At 38.0% G+C, this 24681-nt stretch overlaps 1 protein-coding gene across 2 annotated transcripts in view; it reads right to left on the reverse strand.

Moving 5' to 3' along the window:
• Positions 1-7582: 7582 nt before the first annotated feature.
• Rgs13 (regulator of G-protein signaling 13) overlaps positions 7583-24681 on the reverse strand; it is a 33504-nt gene continuing 16405 nt past the window's right edge. The window contains exons 5-6 of one of the 2 annotated variants that reach the window (XM_087581369.1): positions 9623-9789; positions 7583-8593 (exon numbers count right to left, since the gene is read on the reverse strand). In XM_087581369.1, the coding sequence (XP_087437495.1) occupies positions 8411-8593; positions 9623-9789 (350 nt within the window). In that variant the 3' untranslated portion in view covers positions 7583-8410. 2 annotated transcript variants of the gene reach the window in all.

The raw sequence follows: 24681 nt of genomic DNA on the forward strand, positions 1-24681 counted from the left end.
ATATTAACTTCTTATCAGATGATGTGCAAATACTTTCTCTCATTTGCTAGCCTGACTTTCACTGTTTTCTTGTTATTTTCTTTGCTTTATAGAAGTTGTAGATGTAATGTAGGTTCACTTGTCTACTATTGCTTTTGTTGCCATGTTTTTAATATGAAGAAGGCTATTGTTTAAACTCATTTCATGAAACTTGCCCTTTTTTCGGTTTTTGTTTGTTTGTTTGTTTTTGAGGGAAAAGTTGCAATTTCAAGTTCCATGTTTGTCTTATTATTTTTTTATCCATTTTGAGTTGATTTTTGTGATGTGAGATTAGCATATGCTTCCTTCTGTATTAATTTATCATTTTTGTCATTACCATCTTTCCCCTTCTGTTTATTAACAAATATTAATTCTATCAATGACTTTTCTCTACATGAAGATATTGTTCTTAGATCTTGTCTGCTATCCTTTCTTCCCTCTACTGCCCTCTCTATTCTTCCTCCTCTTACCTTTTTGAGACTATTCTTACTAGATAACATTTTGAAAGTTTCCACATATAAAGAAAAATGTGATATTTAGTATTCTGTGTCTTATTTATCTTGCTTAATATGATGTCTTTCAGTTTCATTCATATTTTTTCTGCAAACAATTGTATTTTATTCTTATTTATGACTAATACATACATCCATATATTCCCAGACTTTATCTAATTAATGAGTTGTCAGGTAGCTAGGCTAAGTCTACATCTTGGTTATCATATACTTTTCTCCTTTTTTTTTTTCTGAGCTGAGGTCTGAACCCAGGACCTTGCACTTGCTAGGCAAGCGCTCTACCACTGAGCTAAATCCCCAACCCCATCACATACTTTTCTCATTGCTGTGATTTTTCAGCCAACTGAATTAACTTACAGAAGGGTTTATTTGTTTAGTTATTTAATTATGCTCGAGGTTTTAGTATACAGTCTAGTACATCATGATAGCGAAGTCATGGAACCAGAAGCATGAGGCACATTCAGGAAGCATAGAAGGATGAGTGTAGGTGGTAACCTTGCTTTCTCCTTTTTATGTAGTCTCAGACCTCACCCGCATGGCATGGCACATTTAGGCTAGGTCTTCCTTCCCCCCATTAAAGCCTTATGGAAATACCCTCATAGGTATACCCAGAAATGTGCTTCTATGGTAATTCTAAATTTGTTCAAGTTGACAATGGAGGTTACCCATTGAAGGTATCATAAACAGTGCTGTAATAAACATGGGTGTGCTAATTATCTTTTCTTGTGCCTCCACTGTTTTGTGGAAAGATATATTTTTCTCCAACATGTATTCTTGGCACCTCTGTCAAATCACTTGACTCAATATGTGTACACTTCTAGTTTTTGTGTTTAGTTTTATTGGTTCATGTATCTGCTTTTGAGTAAGTTGTATATTGTGAAGAAGATATATGCATAGCAAGAAGTTATACAAAATAACATTGTGTTAGTAACCATTAGGGAAATGCAAGGAAGGGAACACAGACATTATGACACAAATGGATGGATATATTAAATATGTTCTGTTCTCATTATAGAATATTATTCAACATAAATAAAATCCTATATTTTGTAACAATATGGATTAATGTTCAGAACATAATGCTAAACAAAAGAAGCATGTCAAAGAAGGACATATTATATGATTCTAGGAACCTGAAATGTCTATCTACAGTTATTAAACTCAAATAGTATGGTGCTTTCTAGGGTTGGAGGGGAAAAGGAACTGTAGAGTTGCTAATCAATGACCATGAATTTTCAGTTATGTAAGATGAATGAAAATCAAAGATATATTGTATAAAATTTTATTTATATGTAACAATACTGAGCTTTAAAAATAAAGTTAAAATATGCTAAGAGGGTAGAGCTTTGCTCTATGTTATTAAGATATACCTGCTCGATCATCTCTGGGGCTGGGCAGCCAGCCACTCTAGTCAAATAATAGAATTTGACACAGGTTTAATTTCGAAAAATAAGGTGGACAAGTGACTGAGGGAAACAAATGACATCAACCTTTGACTTCCAAACACATGTGTATGTGTGCCTATGAATGTATGTGTATTTATGTACACACATATGTGTGCACACAGACTTATGTGTCTATATATACACATAAAGATATGTATTTAATAAAATAAATTGAACTTCAAAAAAAAAGATATACCTGCTCATATATACATGTTGAAAGCCTTGGATTCCTCGCCTTTGGTTAGTTTTGTCAGGGAGTGAGGTGTGTGAAATACATAAAGATGAGCACAACAACTTTCTCCAGTACATCCATCTGTTCTTCTCTTATTTTATTATCTAGTTTTTATTTTGCTTACAGAACTTTTTTTTGTAATCTTATGTGCTTTTTTATTTCTTTTATTAATGACATGGTAAGGTTCACGAAGGCATTTTTCTGATTGGTTTGTTGGTGATAGGTTTATTTCTATGTCTGATCACCCTATTGGTGGTACACATGACACTTAACTATTTGTTGAATGAATGAATGTGTCAAAACACATGCTATTCTCTAAAACACACCAAATTATCTTTATCATTGCTGTGACATCGTAATGAGCCTACAAAGAGCATCTGGTAATTATTAGACTGTTGTTTTGTTCCTGTGAGTTTCTGATTACTCTCATGCACTGCTGCCCTCTAAGATCCACTTACTTGGCTACTTGGTCCTACAAATGGTTCCAGTTTCATTTCTGTTACTTTGATAAAATATCTGCACAGAAAGCCACTTAGGGGAAAAGAGGCTTATTTCAGCTCACAATTACAGGCTATAGTCTATGATAGCAAGGAGGTCGGGGTGACAAGAAGTTAAGGTTTCTAGTTGCATTATGTCTACAGTCAGAGCAGAAGGAAATGAATGAATGCACGCCTGCTTGTTTGCTTCTGCTTACTCCAGTTCTCTACTCTTACACACTCCAGAATCCCTTCCATTCTCCCCACATAGGGAATGGTGATACCTACAGTGGGCTGGCTCTTCCTACATCAACTATGAAGTCATGAAGACTCTCTTTTTAAGTGATTTTAGATTGTTCCAAGTTTACAAAGCTAACCAACACACTTAAGGTTTCCACTGTATGCAATAACTGCACCCTCTGCGTGGTCTCCAAATCCCTTAACTTACCATGCTGGTTGCTTTGGAAACTGGTGGTCTGTGATCTTTCCATCATTGTTCAGATATAATCTGTTCACACTTCCTTTCTCAGAAACATTCTCTTTTCCTCATTTGCAAGGCTTCATTAGCATTACCTTTTGTTTGGGCTTTTTAGGTGACTCATGTGGCTACTTTTTGTTCTATTTTTAAATCTAGAAGCCTATATTAGGGGCTGTAGAGATGGTTCAACAGGCAAAATCACTGTCTGTTCTTCCAGAGGTCCTGAGTTCAATTCCCAGCAACTACATGGCGGCTCTCAACCATCTGTAATGGGGTCCAATGCCCTCTTCTGGGGAGTCTAAAGACAGCTACACTGTATTCATATACATAATATAAATCTTAAAAAAAAAGAAGCCCGCATCAGTAAAGTAATCGTATCATTTCCTACATAAAAATAAAATAGATTTCAATGAGAGTGAACAGTGCTCTGAAGTATGCATAGCTGTTAGACTTTGCAGCTGGTTGTGAACTTGGAGCAGCCCCTTAGAAGAACTCCCACCATCTTCTGCATCTTCCCAAGTGACACATGTTCTCCTGTCTTCAGTCCTTCTTCCAGTTCACACAGCCTTCCCCTCCTTCCTGGGAGATCTCTCAATTATTCTTCATGGCCCTTCTCAAACAGCGAGTCTCCTGTCTTTTGACGGGTTCCACTGTGTAGAGAAAGGTGCTTCTTCTGGGTTTCCAAAGCAGCCTTTCTCCATGAATGCTTGGCCATTATTGCTACAGGCTTTAGTTATCACTGTACCTGTCACTGAGAGTGGGAAGCATTTCATAATTTAATGGTTGTCTGGGCAGTGTCTTGGTGCTATGGGAGCAGGTTAAATAGGTGCCTCTATAAATGTCATTTATGTAATAATTTTATAGTTGCTCTTCTATTTTTACAGTTCTTTTTTTCTACCAAGATGTATAACTCTCATGAAACTTATTTCCCCTCTTTAATTTTTCTTTTAACAACACTGGGAAACTTTTATAAACAAAATACTTTGTTTGCCCCCTCTCTTGTTCTCGAGTCCAGAGTTTTCCTAATTAATGTCTTTGTTTCCTGTGCCTAGATATTTTCCTATACTATACTATATTACTGTATTTAATTTTTGCAGGTTTTGTTTTCTGCTAGGCAACAGCTAATGTGTTAGCGTTAGTGACTCATTATTCTTGTGTGAGTTTAGATACTATTTTTATGATCAGTGGTGGGAATTTCAAGTCCTAATGGATGAAAGATACTTTTAGGCAGTGGGAAATTACCATTTTCTCTAAATTATAATAGTTTATGCCTTGTGTATGCTTTTTCTATAGTCATTATTCCAAAATTGACAGAAAATCCTTTGTAAAGAAATTGTGTGAATGATGAAGTATAAATAGAAAAATGTCATCTGTGCTAGGATACATGGATTCTGAACCATTTCTTCATCACTATTTTCATATTGAAATGCTTGCACCTTTACTTAGCGATAATGAAGTCTTGTGTGTGTGTGTGTGTGTGTGTGTGTGTGTGTGTGTGTGCCCATGTGAATGTATGCACATGTGTATATGAGCGTGCAAGTGTATGTGTGCATGTAGCAGCCAGAGGTGTCAGGTACCTTTCATGGTCACTCTCCACTTTATGGTTTAAATTTTTTTTTCTTTTCTTTCGGAGCTGGGGACCGAACCCAGGGCCTTGCACTTGCTAGGCAAGTGCTCTACCACTGAGCTAAATACCCAACCCTAAATTTCTTATATGTTTAAAAAATATGTGAATGCGTTTCCAGAATATATTGATGCACCATGTGCATGCCCAGTGGCTGCAGAAGTTAGAAGAAGGCATCAGATCCACTGCAACCAGAGTTACAGAATCTTGTGGGCCACCAGGTGGGTGCTGTGTACTCTTCAAGAGCCAAAAGTGCTCTTAACTGTGGAGCATCTACAGCGGCTGTCACCTTAGTTTTTGAGACAGGATCTCTCACTGAACCGGGAACTCATCTACTTAGCTAGGATGTATGGCTAGTAAGTCTCGGGGATCCATTTGTTTCTCCCCCTGCCTTAGTCCTTGGTGTATAGCTGGTCACTGCTGTACCTAGTTTTTATATGGTAGCTAGTTTTATACATAGTTTCATATGTCTCCACTGACAGCCCGTCTAGTACCTTTACATACTGTGAGAGCTATTCCTCAGAGAGAAACTTCCAGTTTTGTTGTAGCTTGATGCCTCCAAGGTCTGTGTCTGAAGCATTTGGTGTCTTTAGTAGTAAGGTCTTACTTTCAAGGTCTGGGAAGCAACTAAGAACAATGTCAATAGTGTACATAGTTGGGGAGTCTCCTGGTTACTTACGATCAGCCACTCAGAGGGAGATTTGCCCTGCCCAGCACTGGATTTTCATTAGATAGTTTATAGTTCTTGTGGAGAGCATCCTCACTCCCATGTGGCACAATTTTATTTATTACATATGCACATGTACATGCACATACACATATACATATACACACATATATATAATGTTTAAGTAAACAGTAGTTTTCCTTATGACTTTTTCAATCATCCTTAATGTTGTTTATCATCTATTTTCTCTTTCTGTCTCTATCTCTGTCTGTCTGTCTGTCTGTCTCAATATTTCCTTCCCTCCTGCCTCCCATTTTCACATCTTCCTTCACAGCATTGTGTTCTACTCTATCCCCGTTCTAGACCTCTCTAGGCTTTCTTCTTATTTCTGGTCCCTTTTGATTTTTTTCTGGTTCCTGTGGTTACTTCAGGTTACATACTCATGTCTAAAGATTCAGTGCGAGGGCCTACAAATAAGAGACATTTGTCTTTCCATGTGGGAGTTACTTCACTCAGTGTAATGTTTCCTAGTGTCACCTATTACCTACAAATTTCATGATTTTACTTTTGCTACAAATGGATAGCATTACACTGTGCATATGTACCACATTTTCATTTTCCATCTTTCTGTTGAAGGGCATTTACATTATAAACAGAGCAGCAATAAATCTGGGCAAACAATTAAATCCAACATGCTTTTATGATAAATCCTAGGGAAAACAGGATTGGAGGGAACATACTTCGACATGTAAGAAGTTATGTATATGGACTGACCCTGGACTCTGACCTCATAGGTAGCAATGAATATCCTATTAAGAGCACCAGTGGAAGGGGAAGCCCTGGGTCCTGTTAATACTGAACCCCCAGTGAACTAGACTGTGGGGGGAGGGTGGCAATGGGGGGAGGGTTGGGAGGGGAACACCCATAAGGAAGGGGAGGGGGGAGGGGGATGTTTGCCCGGAAACCGGGAAAGGGAATAACACTTGAAATGTATATAAGAAATACTCAAGTTAATAAAAAAATTCATTAATAAAAAAAAAAGAAGTTATGTATAGCAAACCACTGGATCCAAATTGTTTCGAAGACTGAGGCAGGAGGTTTATGAGTTCAAAGTCTGTCTTGGTTTGAGAGTGAATTGAAGGCTAGGGTGGGTGGCTTAGACCGTAAAGGGAGGGCCTAGAAAGGGAAACTTGGTCCTAAGAGATGGCTTAATGAGCAAAGGTGCTTGCCATTAAACCTGATGGCCTGATGGTAATTCGTGGGACCCACAAGGTAGAAAGAAAGAGCTGACTCCTTTCTACAAGTTGTCCTTTGAGTTCTGTATGTGCAATGCTGCATGCATGTACCCACACCCCACGATAAATAAAATGTAAAGTACACTGAAATGTAAGGAAACCGAAGAGCAGAGACACTGTGACATTTTTTTCTAACTTCTGTAGTGCACACAGATCTACATAAATTCATATGATTGTCAATTTGATAAACCCAAAAGTGAAACTTAAGTCTCTTATACTATATTTAGTGTTCATTCTATGTGCAGAGTCAAAGCATCCATTTCCCTACTCTATCGCCAGTGATTCTTCATTTATTCACTTACTGTTTGGCTGACTTCTCAGGGGCTGGAGGCAGGTGGTTGGTGCCTTAGCATTTCTCAGCATCTGAATACACTGGGGTTGGCTATGCAGTCACTCTTGCTGCCCTCTTTGAACGTAGCAAGCAATAATTAAAATGCCCAGGACCTTGTGGACCATGGAGTTTGACGGACTTTATTCCTTTAGGTTTAATAGAACATAATCACTCAAGGAGTAAGAACCGTGGTACTGTGAGTTCCTGGGAAGATTGGAAGCTTGGTAAAATCTATTTTAAGGTGCTTTTCAAAACCAAGACAAAACATGAGGGTTGAAAAATCAATCTGGGCTAGGGTGAGGGTCAGTTTCAATACTTCCTGCCCGTCAGTAACACAATGTCATTTTTTACAGTATTAAAAATGTCAAGTGTTGCTTGACATTTTAAGGTAACGGTTCAAATTTTGTTCCTGTGTGTGTTTTGTTGACCTCCCAGATCTCTAGATCTGGAGGTTGAGTCTAAATTCTTTTAATGTTTTAAAATGACATACAGTGACATCAAACAAACAAGTTAACACGCTTTATTCTAATTTCTCACTTTTGCAAACTTTAGGCTCTTTGAGATGTTCATTGTAAGGTACAATTAAGTGTCTTTGAAAAACATGCACTCAAGTTTTAGTTTTTATTATTGATTTTCAACACTATGCTGGGTTCATATTTTAAAGAAGTTAATTTCAAATAAAAGACCAATTTTATAGCCCAATGACATTTTAAATGTAAAATACAAATGAAAAAAAGAGCCAAACATAGTAAAAGCTTACAATTATCCCGAAGATTTAACCTGTAGAAGACGTACAACATATAAGTCAGTTGCCCTTCTAAGTTTAATCATGGGCGTGCTACAGGGAAAATTTAACAGCTAAATTCCCTCTTAATATATTTTCAATACTGCTTATTTTAAAATTCAACCGATTATATTATGACTAATATGTTTATATACTAATTCAAGATATTCTGAGCATATCTATAGAATACATAGAAACAAAATTCACAGAACAATGGTTTTGAAATCAGTTATTTGTGCTACGACAGCCAAATTTCTTTAATGAAAAATACCATTAGTTGCCTAGTATAATAAAAATATTATAGTGTTTATATGATAAAGGAAGCGCCTTTTTCTTCTCTGTTAATTCCTCTCTGTACGTATGCTGTAAATTGTGTTATAGAATCTGGGAGCTCTTCAGGTTTGGAATGAATTTCCCTTGGGAGCTAGAGATCAACTTATAGCTTGGTTTCTGTTTCATTTCTACCTTCATTTTCATTTCATGTCTTTTTTCTAAATAAAGCTGGCACTTGCAACATGCCATCTTCAGTTTAAACTTCTGGGTAGTAATCAACAGCTTTTAGATTGAACAGTTTTCAATAGTTTTTGGTACATCTCTGACTTTAAAAATCTGGGATAAGAATCCATTTCCATATGCATATATACGATCTTTTGGGCCTCTTCAAAGCACGTTTGAGTGGGTTCTCGAATGCTTTTGATGATAGCTTCCCGTGTTGTACTGTCGATGTTGATCTGAAAAATGAAATTATAGACTAAGCACAACAAATGCACATGCCTGCAATGGAAAGCTTTGATTTGCTGCCCTCCTTTTCAGAGTCACAGTTTAGGCTCACTATTCTTAGGTATTTAAAAAGACGTTTAGGAAATGAAGTCTATGCTCTTTTTAAAAGTAAAAAAATCCACCATTAGCACCCAGGAGTAGATTGAAAGCATGACATCTGTGACCAGGGAACTCCACAAACTACTGCTTCTTTGGGACGTGCCAGTGGTTTGACAGTGGTAGTCTGCAAACATGGGATTCTATGAACCGGAGGGCTCTTTTTTTTAAAGAAAAAAGGAAGTTGGTGGCTGCTTTAAACTTGATTCTCCTTAGTAGTCACAAATGCTGTGTTAACCAACCAGGTCCTGAAATGGGAAGCAAGTGAGGAGAAGTGAAGAAATGGAGGGGAGAAGTGGTTATCACAGAAAACCTAAAATTTTCAGAAGGGGTTTGGGATTCACTGAATAAAAGAGGGCTATGCTGAGTAATAGAAATCTCTCATGCTATCCTCCACCCTTGCATTTAACATGAATTGGAAGTTTCGGTTGTCTCTCTTTCAGGAGCCTCAGTGTGAGGCAGCCTGAGAGTAGTAATGGTAACTTGGATGTCAGCTGCGGTGGTTGGATTATGCTAATGTGAAATGGCTCAGAGGACCAACCTCCCTGGAGTGCTCGTTCGTGGCATTTCAAGTTTACGATGCCAGAGAATTCTCCCAACAATCCTTTGCTCATTTTAACTGTGTTGGGCATTAAGATAGGCTAATGAGTAGAGGATTTTGGGTCAAACAGCTCACCTTTGAATTCTGTGGTTACAAATAATTCCACACAGGAAGAATTCGTTAAGTTATCTAGTTCATAGGTTCTGTGACTGAAGAATAAGATGAGTAATTCTTAATTTATATAATTTTAAGGAGATACTGGGATGGAGTATGACTGACATATAATGGTGCTCAAGTTATTAATGTCTTCCAAGAGATGCCCCAACTGTCATGTCATTGTTACCTCTCTAGGAGACTGTGGCTGGATGTAGAGATTGTAAAGCTTTTTTGCTCTAGAAATTCTGCCCCTCCGTGAAGCAATTTTCTTGTAGGTTTCACATGCCATCCAGAATTTAATGTTCTCATCACTGTGCTCCAATTTTAAATATGCTGTGTACACTACTGGGCCATCTAAAAGTAGAAAAAAATATGATAGTTTTTGTGGGTTAATATTTAGAATTTAAACAGCAATTCATACAGTTTAATACAGAAGCCTAAAGAAGAGCTCTAAAGATACAAAACAAGTGGACACCTTCTAACTATAACTTTACCATCACACACTCAGGTCTATATATGTGACGCATGTTCAAGGATGCCACTAATTGGTGAAGTTACCCCTTTGTTTTGAGTCACTCAGTGGAAAGTGTTTGTCAGTTTAGATGTACCCATGACAGAAAAGCCACCAGATGTCATAAGAACCCACACAAATGACTTAAACTACATAGATGGACAGAACTCTCCTCACAAAGTTATAAAATATTTTATACATCACAATAAAGCAATAGGTAAGAACTAACTTAACAATCTGGCAAGTCAGGGTTGGGGGAACTATCCAAGCTATGTATGAGTGATACTTTGATGAGCTAGAGTTTTCTGGAGTGTTTCTCAATGTCTAATCAGCAGGAGAACAGGACAATGAAGAATTGAACATCATATTCATAGTTTATGGTTCAAGCCAGAAATAGGGACCACATAAGGAATGGAGTCCAGGGGGATGTTGAACATCTTCTCAGACCCTAACACAGGGCAATGTGTTGTGTTGAACATGACTATGAGATGGCCCTTGGTGCTCAGATGGTTATCTTCAGTTCTGGTCTTGAACAGCCCCTGGGGTGAGCAGATAACTACAGAATGGGAGGACTTTGATTCTGACCCAATTTGCAGGAGCTTGGACTCATAGATTAGTCATGCTCTCATAAGAGCAGCTTGTTACTCATCATCCCTGGGACCATCAAGCATCAAAGTTTGAGATGAATACATTGAGATTGACACTAAACTCCTTTTGGTTACTGTGAAGTCTTTTGGAATATATGAGACATGTAATTGCTAAATGCTAAAATGACAAAGCAACTTTTAATTAATGTTACTACAATGGTGCTTAGTCAGACTGAGTATGAGACCACTTACAGACTGACAGTGTAATTTTTTCTTTTACAAACACTTGCTGCATCATCTAAAGTCTGCAACGTGATGAGTTTTGAGGTCAGTACCTCTCCGTGAAGTTGTTAACCATAAATTGTGCCATAGTGCACATTATTTCTTAAAGTATGGGATTTTGCTAACAAACAATGTTGATTAGTATCTGATTAACTGTCATGGGAAAGAGTAATAATCAAATGGAATAGAACTAATGAATAAAGTCATATTTTCCTACATCTTCATAGAAGACATTATTACATCAATTTCCTAGCATTAGAATATCAAGCTACTTCGTCTTCATGTGGGCTGGAACAAATAGAAGAGGGACTTTCCCAAAAGCTGTTGTCTGTATATGGGCTATGTATATGTCTGTATATGTCTAGCTGGGCTGCCTTGTCTGGCCTCAGTAGAAGAGGAAGCTCCTAGCCTTTCAGAGACTTGAAGTGACAGAATTGGGGGATTCTTAGCGGGGGGGTCTAGCTGCTCAGAGGAGAAGGCAGATAGGGGAAGGATTGTGGGAAGGGGAGAGTGAGAGGGGGATGATGAGCAGGATTTAGAGTGAATAAGTGAAAAATAAATTAATTAAAACACACACACAGACACACACACACACACACACACACACACACACACACACACCTAACCCTAACTCTAACCCTATCACCATTGGAGATATCAGGACAATTACACATATGCATGTTCATTGCAATTAGACCATACGAAATTGTATTGCATTCTTTGAAATGCATCCATCAAAGTACACAAAAGTAACCAACCTAACACCATTGAAGAGATTGGGATGAACTATTACACATCTGCAGTGCCATTGTATATATGCCATTGAAAATTGTATTGCATTTTGTGAAACACATATGTAGAGGAAAGTATAAAAGAACAGTGTTCCCTCACTAAAACAAGCCATCCCCATAGCAGAGATTACTAAATTCAGTTGAATGTGAAACAGGATGTTCTGGGAGAAAAGGCCTTGCCTCTCTCCTTTAAAACACATATGGATAAAGAAAGATACCTAACTATAACTCTAACCCTGACCTTAAACCTAACCTTAACCCCAATCCCAATCCCAATCTTAAACCCTGACACTAAGCCTAATGCTAACACCATTGGAGACATTAGGACCATCAGTTACACATATGCATCCTCACTGCCCTTTATGCCATAGGAAACTGTATTGAGTTCTGTGAAAGGCACGTTTTGGAAGAGATAACATTTTGGAAGAAAAGACCTTGTCTTTCTTCTTTAAAGCACACATGGGTGGGTGTTGAGGTTGGTTCTCTTTGCTGTATTGTAATATGCCTGAAGATCTAGGCTTAAGAGTGACTTCCGATGCTTAAAAGCCTTTGTTCTACAAATTTTGTTCCTTGATTTAAAACTGTTGGTTAAGGGGCTGTGGTAGAGCGCTTACCTAGGAAGCGCAAGGCCCTGGGTTCTGTCCCCAGCTCCGAAAAAAAAAAAAAAAAAGAACCAAAAAAAAAAACTGTTGGTTAAATAAAATTGGCTATAGCCAATTACTGGAGGGATTAGAGGTAGGTGGGTTTGGAGTGACTTGATTGTGGGAGAGATCAGGAGGAGAAGGAGCGAGAAAAGAGAGAAGAGGGGAAGCCACCAAGAGGGGAGATGGATGATGAACACAAGTCTAGAAGAAAGAGCAAGTATCTGGGGTACAATGCTGGGGAAGTAACCAGGTCAGCAGTTAGAAGAGTAAATTAGGGGTTATGTCCAGTAAGTGTCAAAGCTAAAGAAAAAAGAAAAAAAGAAAAGAAAATCAAGTTACATGCTCCTTTGATTTTCACTGATTATATCAGCAGTGAAATAAGAAGCAAGATGACATTTTATATTTAAGGAAAATAACAGAGAGGTAGGTACCAGTATGAAGCCCTCGGGGGAAAGTGGGTAATCTGCAAATGTGGCATGGTGATACAGGGCCATAGAGCATGGCTGACAGTTATGTGGGCAGATGTAGCCTGTAGTACAATGAACGGAAGGGTTTGAAAGACCCTTCGCTTTGGCTGACAGTACAGATCAGATGAGGGCACAGTATATATAGATATGTAGCCTAGGAAGTGACATAGTTAGACATTACTACCCAAGGGGAAATATATCGTAACACATTTCAAATAAGTTTGTTTTCCCACTGACATGACTTCATGATAGTCTGTGCCTCGCCATAAGCATTGAAAATTAGGAGCCGAGAAACGCAGTTGTGTTTACTAATGCGTGCTAGAGACATAGTTAAAGCTCTGGGCAAAGGACGAAAACAAAACCAAAAGTCATTACTTCTTTAATAAGAAAATTTGAAAGCCCCAAGTTCCCAGCATGCACTGAAATAAAGTCTTATTAGCACAAATACATTTATATAATTGGCACTTAGAGGAATGATGACTGAAGACTTAAGTAGGAGTAGGAAACAAGGACTTTTAAATAGAGAAATAAGCCATAAATCAGAAAACAGATATTGGTAAAGTTCACAGGTCATTGAATGAGATGATTTCTGGCCAGTTGGAGAAGTTAGTCAACTGAGGCAAGAATATGGTCTGGTAGCCAATATTGGGTTTTATATTACGTTTAAATGTGTATTTATTTTTAATCTTGAACTTGTACTAAAATGTTTCTCAATTCTTACTCCACAATCTACCTGTATCAATTCCTGCTTTCTTAAGCTTCCCTTTTCTGAGAGATGAATTAATATCTTTTACTCCACGGCTGGACTAATGGTTTTATAACTCCTAACATAGCCACATGCCTGCTAATAAAACTTTCTGAATTATTTTTTGCATTTCCCAAATTGCAGTATCCTATAGGTGGTATACAAAACGTACCAAGTATGGGTAGTTGCTGTAGTGGGACCTATTATTCTCAGTCCCGCTCTTTTAAGGGGCCCATATTTCCTTGTCCCACTCACCTCTGCACTGGCCACTGGATTTGTGCTGGCCTGTGAAAGTTATCTTTTACCCTCAGGTGGTTCTTTTCTTCCCTTGTCACAAGGTTAATAAATCTAGAAGAAAGCTACTCTTTATCCAAATGCCATAATTAAGGCATGGAACAGGGTTGTAACTGACCTTAGTTGTCATATATTAATGAATGAGAAGAAAGCCTTCTTTATTATAATCAAGTAGGATTTTAGTGGTACTAATTATTTTATCATGATTTTACAAAAGCTGACCCAGAATACTGGACCCCATATAATGTTTCAGACAGGCTTGATTGTGCAGACTGACTGTGCTTACATGTTTATTTTACAGACATCTGTGTAAATCAGGTAAGTTTTTTTTTTTCTGAAAATGCTACCTTGCTGCCTAAGCAGGCAACTAGAACAACATCTGTACAAAAAACATTTCAGGAATCTTCGTAAATGTTAAATGGAAAATCGATTTGCTGAGTTTATAGTTCTGGGGACTCATACCACGAGTGAATTACAAGGTGAAACATTTTTCCTAAATTAGGCAGTAGTGCTCCAAATAGCCCATTTTGAAGTTTGAAATGGTACTCAGGAGACCTGATGGTGCTTAGAAGAGCCAATGAAAGAAAGACCAGGACTGATTATTTGAGAGGACAAGAAAATAAGTTTGTGTCATATTTTGTATATGTATTTTCCTTTACGAATGTGGGTGGTACCTTTAATAATCTCTATATTGCTCTTTAAAAAGAACTGAGATTAGTATGTCTGTGACACACAAAGAAACAAGTGACAGTTACTTTGATGGGGAAAGGACATGGGGGATTTTTTGAACTAAGTCAGAGTATGTCCTATTTTTCCAATTTTGTGCCTTCTACATAAGGTAAGCCTTAATCATACATTAAATCTGGCAGGTGATATGTGGACATTGGTTTATGCTGAAATATATGCAAACTAATTTTTAATGTTTGTACTATCAATCTACATCACTGGGCACACCAGAGTATATAATTCTACTATAATTTCTATATTCTTTTGTAGCACATCTTCTGTTTTACTACAATTTGTGTTTTGTAGTTAGAGTTTTTCTTTCTTTTCTATTCTCTTTAAATGTTAAAGATATGATTACATCTTTGCATCACCTTCCGTCGTTTGCACATTATTTTGAGGTACATTTGTAACCATCTTCAATCAGAAAGCTTCAGTCAGTTTACCAAATGCTCCCTTTAGCATTGTCAGGAGTTTTGCTAGAGGAAAAAATTCTATACCCTCCCAATATCTTCCTATGACTCAAATAACAGAGGCTGGAGCTCTTGGCTGTAATTGCCGGGCTTACTGGACACAGTACTCTGCCCTCCCACCTACGTTTAGTCACTCATAAGCGTAGTGCCTGAACCCTGTTCAGATGTTCTTCTCTAAGCACACTTTGTGGCTATGCGGCTGGTCACTCATTTATATAGTTTCTTTCCAGGGTTGACTTTATTCTTGATCTAAGACTTAGCTTATAGATCACAGCTCTGGGAAGAGCTCTCTGAACTTTCATGGTTGCATAAATATTCTGTTATTTGACAAATACACCTAGTACAAAGAAAATCTATAATTTTGATAAGTATATTATGGTCTATTATATTTATTGATCTCCTTCTGTTCAACTGAGAAGCTATGAGAACGAGGACTGCAAGTTATTAACTACTGTCTATAGGGTTCCTATTCACTGTTAAATGGCAGGTCCTGGTGGTTAAAATATTTTATAATCTAAGCTTCTGTATCCTTCGTGCTTTACATTTTAATAGACCCTCTTACATATCTTGAAAAGTAAGGTAGGCTCTAGTCATTCCCCACGCGGGAGGTACAGAAGACCCGGGGATTATAATAGTATACTACTGCTTTTCATTTTCCGACAGTGGGGAAGAAAGTGCTAGCTGAATAACCGTGTCTATAAAAGGCCATTTCTTTTCTCACTTTGGCAGGTGAAAAAGTGCCTGAGAAATTGGAGAAGACAAAAAGTGCTAAATGGAAAGGGCTGAAGCAATGTCGTAGAGTAATATAAGGTGTGATGAAGGTAACCATGACAACAGCAATGGTTAGCAGACATTAGGATAAATGGTAGTGTGGGAAGCTGCCAATCCCGAGTGGGAGGCAGGAAATCACTCACAGATGCAGAGACCTGAGACCATGCACAGAGGTTGCAACCAAACCACCAGTTACTTCTCATGTCAGCCCCGTGTCACTACGTCAATAAAGATGCACCACCTGCCCCATGGCTCATGAGTAGGGAAAGACTTCATTGCCTAGAGCAGCTTGCCAATCCTATACTGTTAAACTCAGTATTTTCAAAGATTGTTTAACTGTAATTATGATATATTAGAAGGGGGAGAATAAAGTACATTTAAGTATAATTTTGCCCCAAAGTAAAGCATTAATGCTAGCTCGTATTCAGAACTCCTGCCTATCCAGAATATTAGCGCTAGGCAGCTGAGCAGGACACAGAAAGCCCACCTCTGTGCTTTCTGAGTTAAAAATGATTTCTGCAATCATTTCAACGATCACTCAACAATGTGCAGTTGTCAACTGCTATTTCTCTGATATCATAGCCCTAGAGTTTTCCCAAAGAGTGATTTTGGCACCTTTTGTACTGGCTAAAGATTTTCCAGGTTCTCTTGTGCCTTTGCTTCTTTTAGTACTGTACCTTTCCTAGGTGCTTTTACCCCATTATCCCCTCTCCTCTCTGTCATGTCTGCCTCACTGTTAGCTGTCATCACCAGACGAGCATCTTGCTGTGTTTCCCAACTGCGATTAAAACAGCTATTGATCTTGTTCCTGATCCTGACCTTATGTCTCTTTCCCATCTCTGGTGTGTGTGTGTGTGTGTGTGTGTGTGTGTGTGTGTGTGTGTGTGTGTTCACATGTGTGCCTTTTACTAGACTGGAACTGGCAAAGTAGGATAGGCTGAGTAGCCCTCACCCTCCAGCACTCTATCCCTCTACTCGTCCCTAAACTGGGAAAATTGTTAAGTATGCACACTATGCCCAGACATTTTTCTTATTTTAAAATTGGAGGCTCTGGGGATTGAGATCATGTTTTCATGCCTGCGAGACATTTTACTGACTAAAGTATTTTTATAAATACTCCTAGCTTTCTTGAGAGTCTATTTTTTTTAAGATGACAAATAGTGACAGCTCTTAGTATGTTGTACACATGTGATATTTTAACTTATATGTACTGTACGTAATGATTAGATTAGGATAATTGACATATGTATCACTTCAGACAGTATTATGTGGGATCACTCAAAAACCTTTCCTCCTACCTATTTTGAAATGTTAAATTCCTTGTCTTCACACATAGTTATTCTAGTGTGTTGCCTTAGAAGTTATTCTTATCAAATCGTACCTTTGTGCCCCTTCCTCACCTTTTCTCTGTCATTGTTTCATACACTTCTCAGAAATTGGAGACCAAATTGTATTCTCTACTACTTTGAGAATGACATTTTAGATTCCACGTGTATGAGGTCATAAAGTATTTGTCTGTGTGAATATGACTAATTTCATTTCTTAAATGTTGCTGTCTGTAATATGTGTGTGAGTGCTGGATCAAACATGCCAAGTGGAAGTCAGAGGCTTTTTGTCCGCAAAGGTTTGAAGGATCCTTCTGTCTCCATTTTCCGTTTTTCTGTAGGCATGCTTGGAACTAAAAATGTGTGCCACTGCTTCTGCCTTTATTGGGTGTTGGTGATCTGAACTCCAGATTTTATACTTACATGACAGGCACTTAATCCACTGAACCATCTGTTATAGGATACTTGATCACATCGTGAACCTGGAGGTTGTGGAACTTACCGGAAAAACCTGTTTCTCGTTGTGTATCTCAGCTCTTCGCACACACCTATAATCCCTCTGGCTGGAATACAGACACTCCCTTATACAGGCCTTTAATTACAAACAGTGGATGCCTAATTCAGTGGCAGACAAAGTAACGAGTAAGAGGAAGATTTGACAGAACAGGATGTGCCCATCTCTCTCGAGAAGACAGAGGAAAGGGAAGTGACTTAAAAATGAGCAGTGCAGAGAGGGAAAGAGGCAGTTTTACCAGGAGAATTCTACAGAGACAGGTTGAAGAGAGAAAAAGATAGACACAGGTAAAGACAGAATGAACCAGGAAATGAGAAGGAGCTAGAAGATTAGAACAGTTACCTAGAGTTAATTTGAGGCCAAGCAGAGAAATTCAGGTCACAAACTTAGAGAGAAGCAAGATGGGATTAGTCAGCTTGGAGAGGAGTTTTAGCCAGAGCAGTTGAGTTGAATCACTCAGCCTGAGTTCAGAAAGAACAAGAAAGGGTGAGCTTATTCCACAGTAGGTCTCAGAGGCTGAAAACATCCTCGGCACAGATAAGATTGTACAGAGGCTAGAAGCTTCCAAGAGTAGTCCTAGATTAACAGATGGAGGCAGTATGCTTCAGAGATTAAATCAGTCGAATAAAAGATATTTTTATACTCACTTGGCTTTTTTCATAATTATCTCCAGATGCATCTGTGTCCCCACAACCAACAAAATTTTATTATTTTTTATGATTAGACAATATTTTATTACAAATATGTTCACATTACTTTTTTTTTAACCAATTTAAACACCTTGACACTAATATTGGTTCCACATCTGGCTGGTTGAGAATAGTGTTGTGAAAAAGTTTAAGTACTGATGGTTTCTTTACATTTATATGCTAACTCCTTTGCCTATGTAGACAATAGTGAGATTACCAGATATACTATAGTTTTATTTATTTGTTCATTTAAACTTCAGACATGCTTGAATTAATCTATACTACCATCAACAATGTTCAAGCAGTACCCTGTCTTCAGATTCTTGCTAGGACCTTTTATTTATTGTCCTTTGATAATGGATATGCTGTGTGATAATAGTCCATTATTGTTTGAGTTGCATCCTTTTGATATGTAGTAATGGTGAGTTTTCTTCATATCATGGTTAATGATTTGTGCATTCTATTTTGGGAAATTTCTATACAAATCTTATTTAAGTTGGATTGTTGTTAGTATTATTGTTTTAGTGATCTCTTATGTATCTCGGAAATCAAACCCTCTTTAAATAAATAGTTTGTGAGTATTTATCCCATCCTTTAGGATGGATCCTTACTTTCTTTACTGTTCCCTTGGCTGAATTGAAGCCTTTCAGGTTGATATAATCCTGTTTGTCAGCTTTTGCTTTTTTTTTTAATTCTATGTGTATATGGACTATACTCATAAATTTTTGTTTATACCAAGATTCTAAAGTATTTTCCTATGTCTTATTCTAGTAGATTTATGGTTGAGTTACACTCATGTCTTGGTCCACTTTGAATTATTATTTGCTGTTGTTGTTGTTGTTGATGATGATGATGATTGTGTGTGTGTGTGTGTGTGTGTGTGTGTGAGAGAGAGAGAGAGAGAGAGGGGTGGCAGGGGAGCAGGTTTCTTCTGTATTTAGATATCTGTTTTTAAATCTCCCGAGAAGCATCCATTTATTTCTGAAATGTTCCATTCTGTCCTATAAGATTCTGAACTATTCTCAATACCAGTCCATTTTTGTTTCGGGTGCAAGCAATCCCTCTGAAGTATGTTTTTGAGACTGGTGTTATAAAGATTTGCCTTTTGTTTAGTTGGGATTTTTTTTTCATGATTGATTTGACAATTTGGGTCTTTTATGATTCCATATAAATTCTAGAGGTGTTTTTATTTAGTTATGTGAAATATAATTGATAATTTGATAAGGAGCTTTTAAAAAAGTTTCTATGTATCTATTTATAATTTCCAAAATTCCAAATGTTATAGGTATCTAGTTTTACTCCACTGTGATCAGAGAAGATAAATGTTATAATTTCAACATTTTTTATTATTAATTAATTGTTTTATTTATTTACATCCCAAATGTTGCTTTCCTCTTCCTGGTCTCCACCTGAAGTTTCTTCATTTATCCTTATTCCCCTTCCCCTCTGAGAGGATGACTTCCATGAGCATCCCCCCTCCCTGGGGCATCGAGTCTCTACAGGATTAGGTGTGTCTTCTCCACTGACGCTAGCCAAGACAGTCTTCCGCTACATATTAGTCTCTGGGAGCTCCCAAGCATCCAGGTTAATTGACACTGTAGGTCTTCCTATGGGATTGCCATCCCTTTTGATTCCTTCAATCTTTCCCCTAACTCTACCACAGGAGTTCTCCAGGGGTATATGTCTCCATAGCTGGTGGGATTGCAAATTGGTACAACTACTCTGGAAATCTATCTGACAGTTCCTAATAAATATAAAAACAATTTTACCTGAAGATCCAGCTACACTGTTCCTGGGTATATACCCAAAAGATGTTCCAAAATACCACAAGCACACATGCATAGAAAGTGTAAGCAACCCAGATGTCCCTTAAGTGAAGAATGGATACAGAAAATGTGGTTCATTTATGCAGTGGAATACTATCCAGCTGTTAAAAACAAGGATATCATGAATTTTGCAGGCTATCATGAATGGAAATAGAAAATATCCTGAGTGAGCTAACCCAGACCCATAGGACATGCATGGTATGTACTCACTGGTAACTGGATATTAGCAAAAAGTACAGAATACCCATGATACACCTCATAGACTCTAAGAAGTTAAACAAGAAGGTAGGCCCAAGTGAGGAGGCTTCAATCCTACTTAGAAGGCAGAACAAAATAATCATGGGAGGTGAGAGACCTGAGTGAGAGAGGGAAGGGGGCAGGACCAGGTATGGAGGTGGTAGATAGGAGAGAACCTTAGAGGGCCATGAGAATAAATGGAAATAAGTAGCTGCTGGGAGTGATGGAAGGGGGAAACCTCTAGAGAGCCCAGAGTCCTAGGATGGGGGAGGCTCCTAGGACTTAATGTGGGTAATCTTATTTGAAATGCCCAACAGTGGGGAGATGGAACCTGAAGAAATCACCTCCAGTAGTTAGACATGGCCCCAGTGAAGGGATGGGGACACCAACCCATCTTCGAATATTTCCACCCCAAATTTTTCCTGTCTAAAAGAAATGCAGAGACAAGAATGGAGCAGAGAATGAATGAATGGCTGACCAGCCCAACTTGGGACCCATCCCATAGTGGGTGGGCACCAAACCCTGACCCTATTACCGATGCTATGTTGTCCTTCAGACAGGAGCCTAGCATGGCTGTCCTCTGAGAGATTCTACCAGGAGCTGACTGAGATCGATGCAGATACTCACAGCCAAGTATTGGATTGTGGATTTCTTTCTTTCTTTTTTTAAAATTTTTATTATATATTCCTTTACTTACATTTCAAAGGTTTTTCCCCTTCCGGGTTTTCTGTCCATAAGGCCCCATTCCCTCCCCTCCCCCTCCCTCATACGGGTTTTCCCCCTATAAATCCCCCTTATTGCCCTCCCCCATATTCCCCTGCACTGGGGGGCCAACCTTGGCAAGATCAAGGGTTTTCCCTTCCACTGGTGCCCCAACAAGGCTATTCTCTGCTACATATGCAGTTGGAGCCCTGGGTCAGTCCATGTATAGTCTTTCAGTAGTGGTTTAGTCCGTGGAAGCTCTGGTTGGTTGGCATTGTTGTTTTTGTGGGGTTGCAAGCTCCTTCAACTCTTTCAATACTTCTAATTCCCCCTAAGGGGTCCTGCTCTCAGTTCGGTGGTTTGCTGCTAGCATTGACCTCTGTATTGGACGTGCTCTGGATGTGTCTCTCAGGAGAGATCTATATCCAGTCCCTTTCAGCACACACTTTTTCGCTTCATCAATCTTATCTAGTTTTGGTGGCTGTATATATATATGGGCCACAAGTGTGTCAGGCTCTGAATGGCCATTCCTTGAGTCACTGCTGTAAACTTTGCTTCCATATCCCCTCCTATGGATATTTTCCCCTTTTAAGAAGGAGTGGAAGCATCTGCATTTTGGTCATCCTTCTTCTTGAGCTTCCTGTGGTCTGTAGATTGCATCTTGGGTAATTTGAGCTTTTTGGCTAATATCCACTTATCAATGAGTGCATATCAAGTGTGTTTTTCTGTGATTGAATAAGTTCACTCAGGATGATATTTTCCAGTTCCAACCATTTGCCTACGAATTTCATAAAGTCATTGTTTTTGATAGCTGAGTAATATTCCATTGTGTGGATGTACCACATTTTCTGTATCCATTCCTCTGTTGAAGGGCATCTGGGTTCTTTCCAGCTTCTGGCTATTATAAATAAGGCTGTGATGAACATAGTGGAGCACTTGTCTTTGTTATATGTTGGGATATCTTTTGGGTATATACCCAAGAGAGGTATAGCTGGATCCTCAGGCAGTTCAATGTCCAATTTTCTGAGGAACCTCCAGACTGATTTCCAGAATGGTTGTACCAGTCTGCAATCCCACCAACAATGGAGGAGTGTTCCTCTTTCTCCACATCCTCGCCAGCATCTGCTGTCACCTGAGTTTTTGATCTTAGCCATTCTCACTGGTGTGGGGTGAAATCTCAGGGTTGTTTTGATTTGCATTTCCCTTATGACTAAAGATGTTGAACATTTCTTTAGGTGTTTCTCAGCCATTCGGCATTCCTCAGCTGGTACCACATTTTTTGAGTCTATTCCTCTGTTGAAGGGCATGGACTGTGGATTTCAAGTTTATAGACTTTGTTGAGAATTAGCTATGCAGGTAAATATGTAAAATATTCTGGAGATTGCCCTATGCTATGGTAAGAACTATGTATTTTGCAGCTCTTTGATGCATCTACCTATAAACTTCTGTTTATCAGTCTATATTGTAGTCAATGTCAATGGTTGTCTTTTGGTTAATTTTTCATAAAAGTGAAACACAGTAGGATCCAATTCTTCAAGTAACACTTCATACATTAAATTGTTCTAACTTTGGGTCCATACATAGTTGCATTTTTCTTTTTGATAACTTGATCTTTTCATCATTATGTAGTGATCATTTTGTTCTTTACATTGATTTTTATTTTTAGTATATTTTATCTGTCATGTGCATAACTATTTTTGTCTGATTTTAAGTCTAACATTCGTGGTTTATTGTTTCCTTCTTTCACTTTCAGTCTTTGTACTATCTCTTTATTGCTAAAATAACTTTCAAAGGAAGCATATCATTGGGTCTAGCTTTTTGTGTGTGTGTGTGTGTGTGTATGTGTGTGTGTGTGCGTGTGCGTGTGTGTGTGTGTGTGTGTGTGTGTGTGTGTTTAAAAACCTCTAGTTGGGGAATTGTCAGGAGCTATCACAGGAAAAGCTAAAAAGAAGGTTATCTTGCTGAGGTGGGTCTGCCTTGGATTAAAATTTATCATGGATTTGCTCTGGCAAGAAAGTCCCATGAGATATTTATTTTAGGAAAGATTCCAGCTCTTAATATGCTTTTTCTGTTATTTTTAAATATTTAGAACAATCAGTAGGTATTAACGCACACTTTTGAGCAGATCTCTGCAGAACAACAAAGATGTACTGTCTTGTATTGATGTTATATAGATAGATGACTTCTTACTTCTTAATGATGATCCTATAGGATTGCTAAAATTATATTAGTAAATATTAAGCTTTTTTTATAGTGGAACTGCTCTTAGGATCTCTCTGATAATCAAAACTGCAATGAAACTTTGCCAGTCTTCAATTGTCATTAATTAATTGCTTTTGAGATAGCAAGCAGGCATGTACTAGTCAGAGCACATTTCAAGAGGTTGTAAAACCATTAACCAAAGATCCTAAAAAGGGGACTAAGGATTTACTATAGGTACAATGACAGAAGTTAAAATATTGACTGGATTTATCTATACAAAACTTCCCTAATTACTTTGTTACACAAGTTATGGTTTTTAACTCTCCATAAACCTATAGAGCTGTCACAGGTGATGAATATTTAGCCAGATAATTACTCCTAAGGGATATGCATGGAAACATTCTCTGTTGTAAACTTATTATTCGATTTATGATTTAAATTTATGTGTAAAGTTGTGATGAACATTTTACCATGTGATCATGTATTCTGAAAGATATGTATAAATGCTGAAGACAAGGAGAGGAGGGTCCTCCTAACCCGCCCCTCCCCACTTCTTAGCATTGGTAATCTCTATTTTTCTTGGTTTATCTTTTCATTTTTTTATCCTCTTTTCTCCCTTTACTTATAAGCTCTTTCCCTTGTTTTTTTAGAGAGCTTTTATAAGAAACTTTAACTTACAAATAAGTGCTAAAATCACTTTTTAAAGCCCCCCTCCCTTTTCTTACTACTTCAACTAGCTTGCTGAAAGGTTAGAGCCACTCAGTTCCTGTGGAGATAGAGCAAAGGCTACTTTACTTAACCTCCTGCTGTTTTATGATGGGGTGCTAAACAGTTTCTGGTCTCAGACACTCAGGCAGTTCAGCTATTGCAGCAAACTGACTTAGACTTAGGAAAAGTAAATGTTTTATGCAGCAACCCTAAATATCTTGTAAGATCAAGTATCACCCTTGCTGATGCTCTTCCCTTTCTGCTACCTCAAAAAGAACCAGAAAAAGAAATAAGAACTGCTGGGGCAATATTTAACATTATTGATGAATAAAGACACTACTGTCATTTTCCCCCTGGTTTTATGTATCTTTGTTTGTTTGTTTGTTTGTTTGTTTGTTTCCCCCTCTCTTGTGGCTTGGTGATTTCTTTGTACCAGTAGAGTTAGATTCCTCTTCACCTTTCACCTTTCATTTTGGCACAATTTTGTGGAATTTTTGTAGTTTTGTCCATTTTTATGTTGGTAGTTATCCTTCAGTTTCTGTAAACTCTTCCCTTGGGTGTCTCTTGTAGTGCTGATAAAATGCTGACAAATTTCTTGAGTTTTTGTTTTCTTTAGGAAAGTTTTTGCTTCTCCTTCATCCTTGGAGGATAGCTTTGCTGGGTACAATATTTTTGGTTGAAATTTTTCTTTTATAGTTTTATAATGCTATCCATTATTCTGATGGGAATTCTTTTAACATGCCTTGCTGCTTTTG

The sequence above is a fragment of the Rattus norvegicus genome, chromosome 13 (genome assembly GCF_021556685.1).
Source record: "Rattus norvegicus strain SHRSP/BbbUtx chromosome 13, alternate assembly SHRSP_T2T, whole genome shotgun sequence".
Lineage (NCBI taxonomy): Eukaryota > Metazoa > Chordata > Mammalia > Rodentia > Muridae > Rattus > Rattus norvegicus.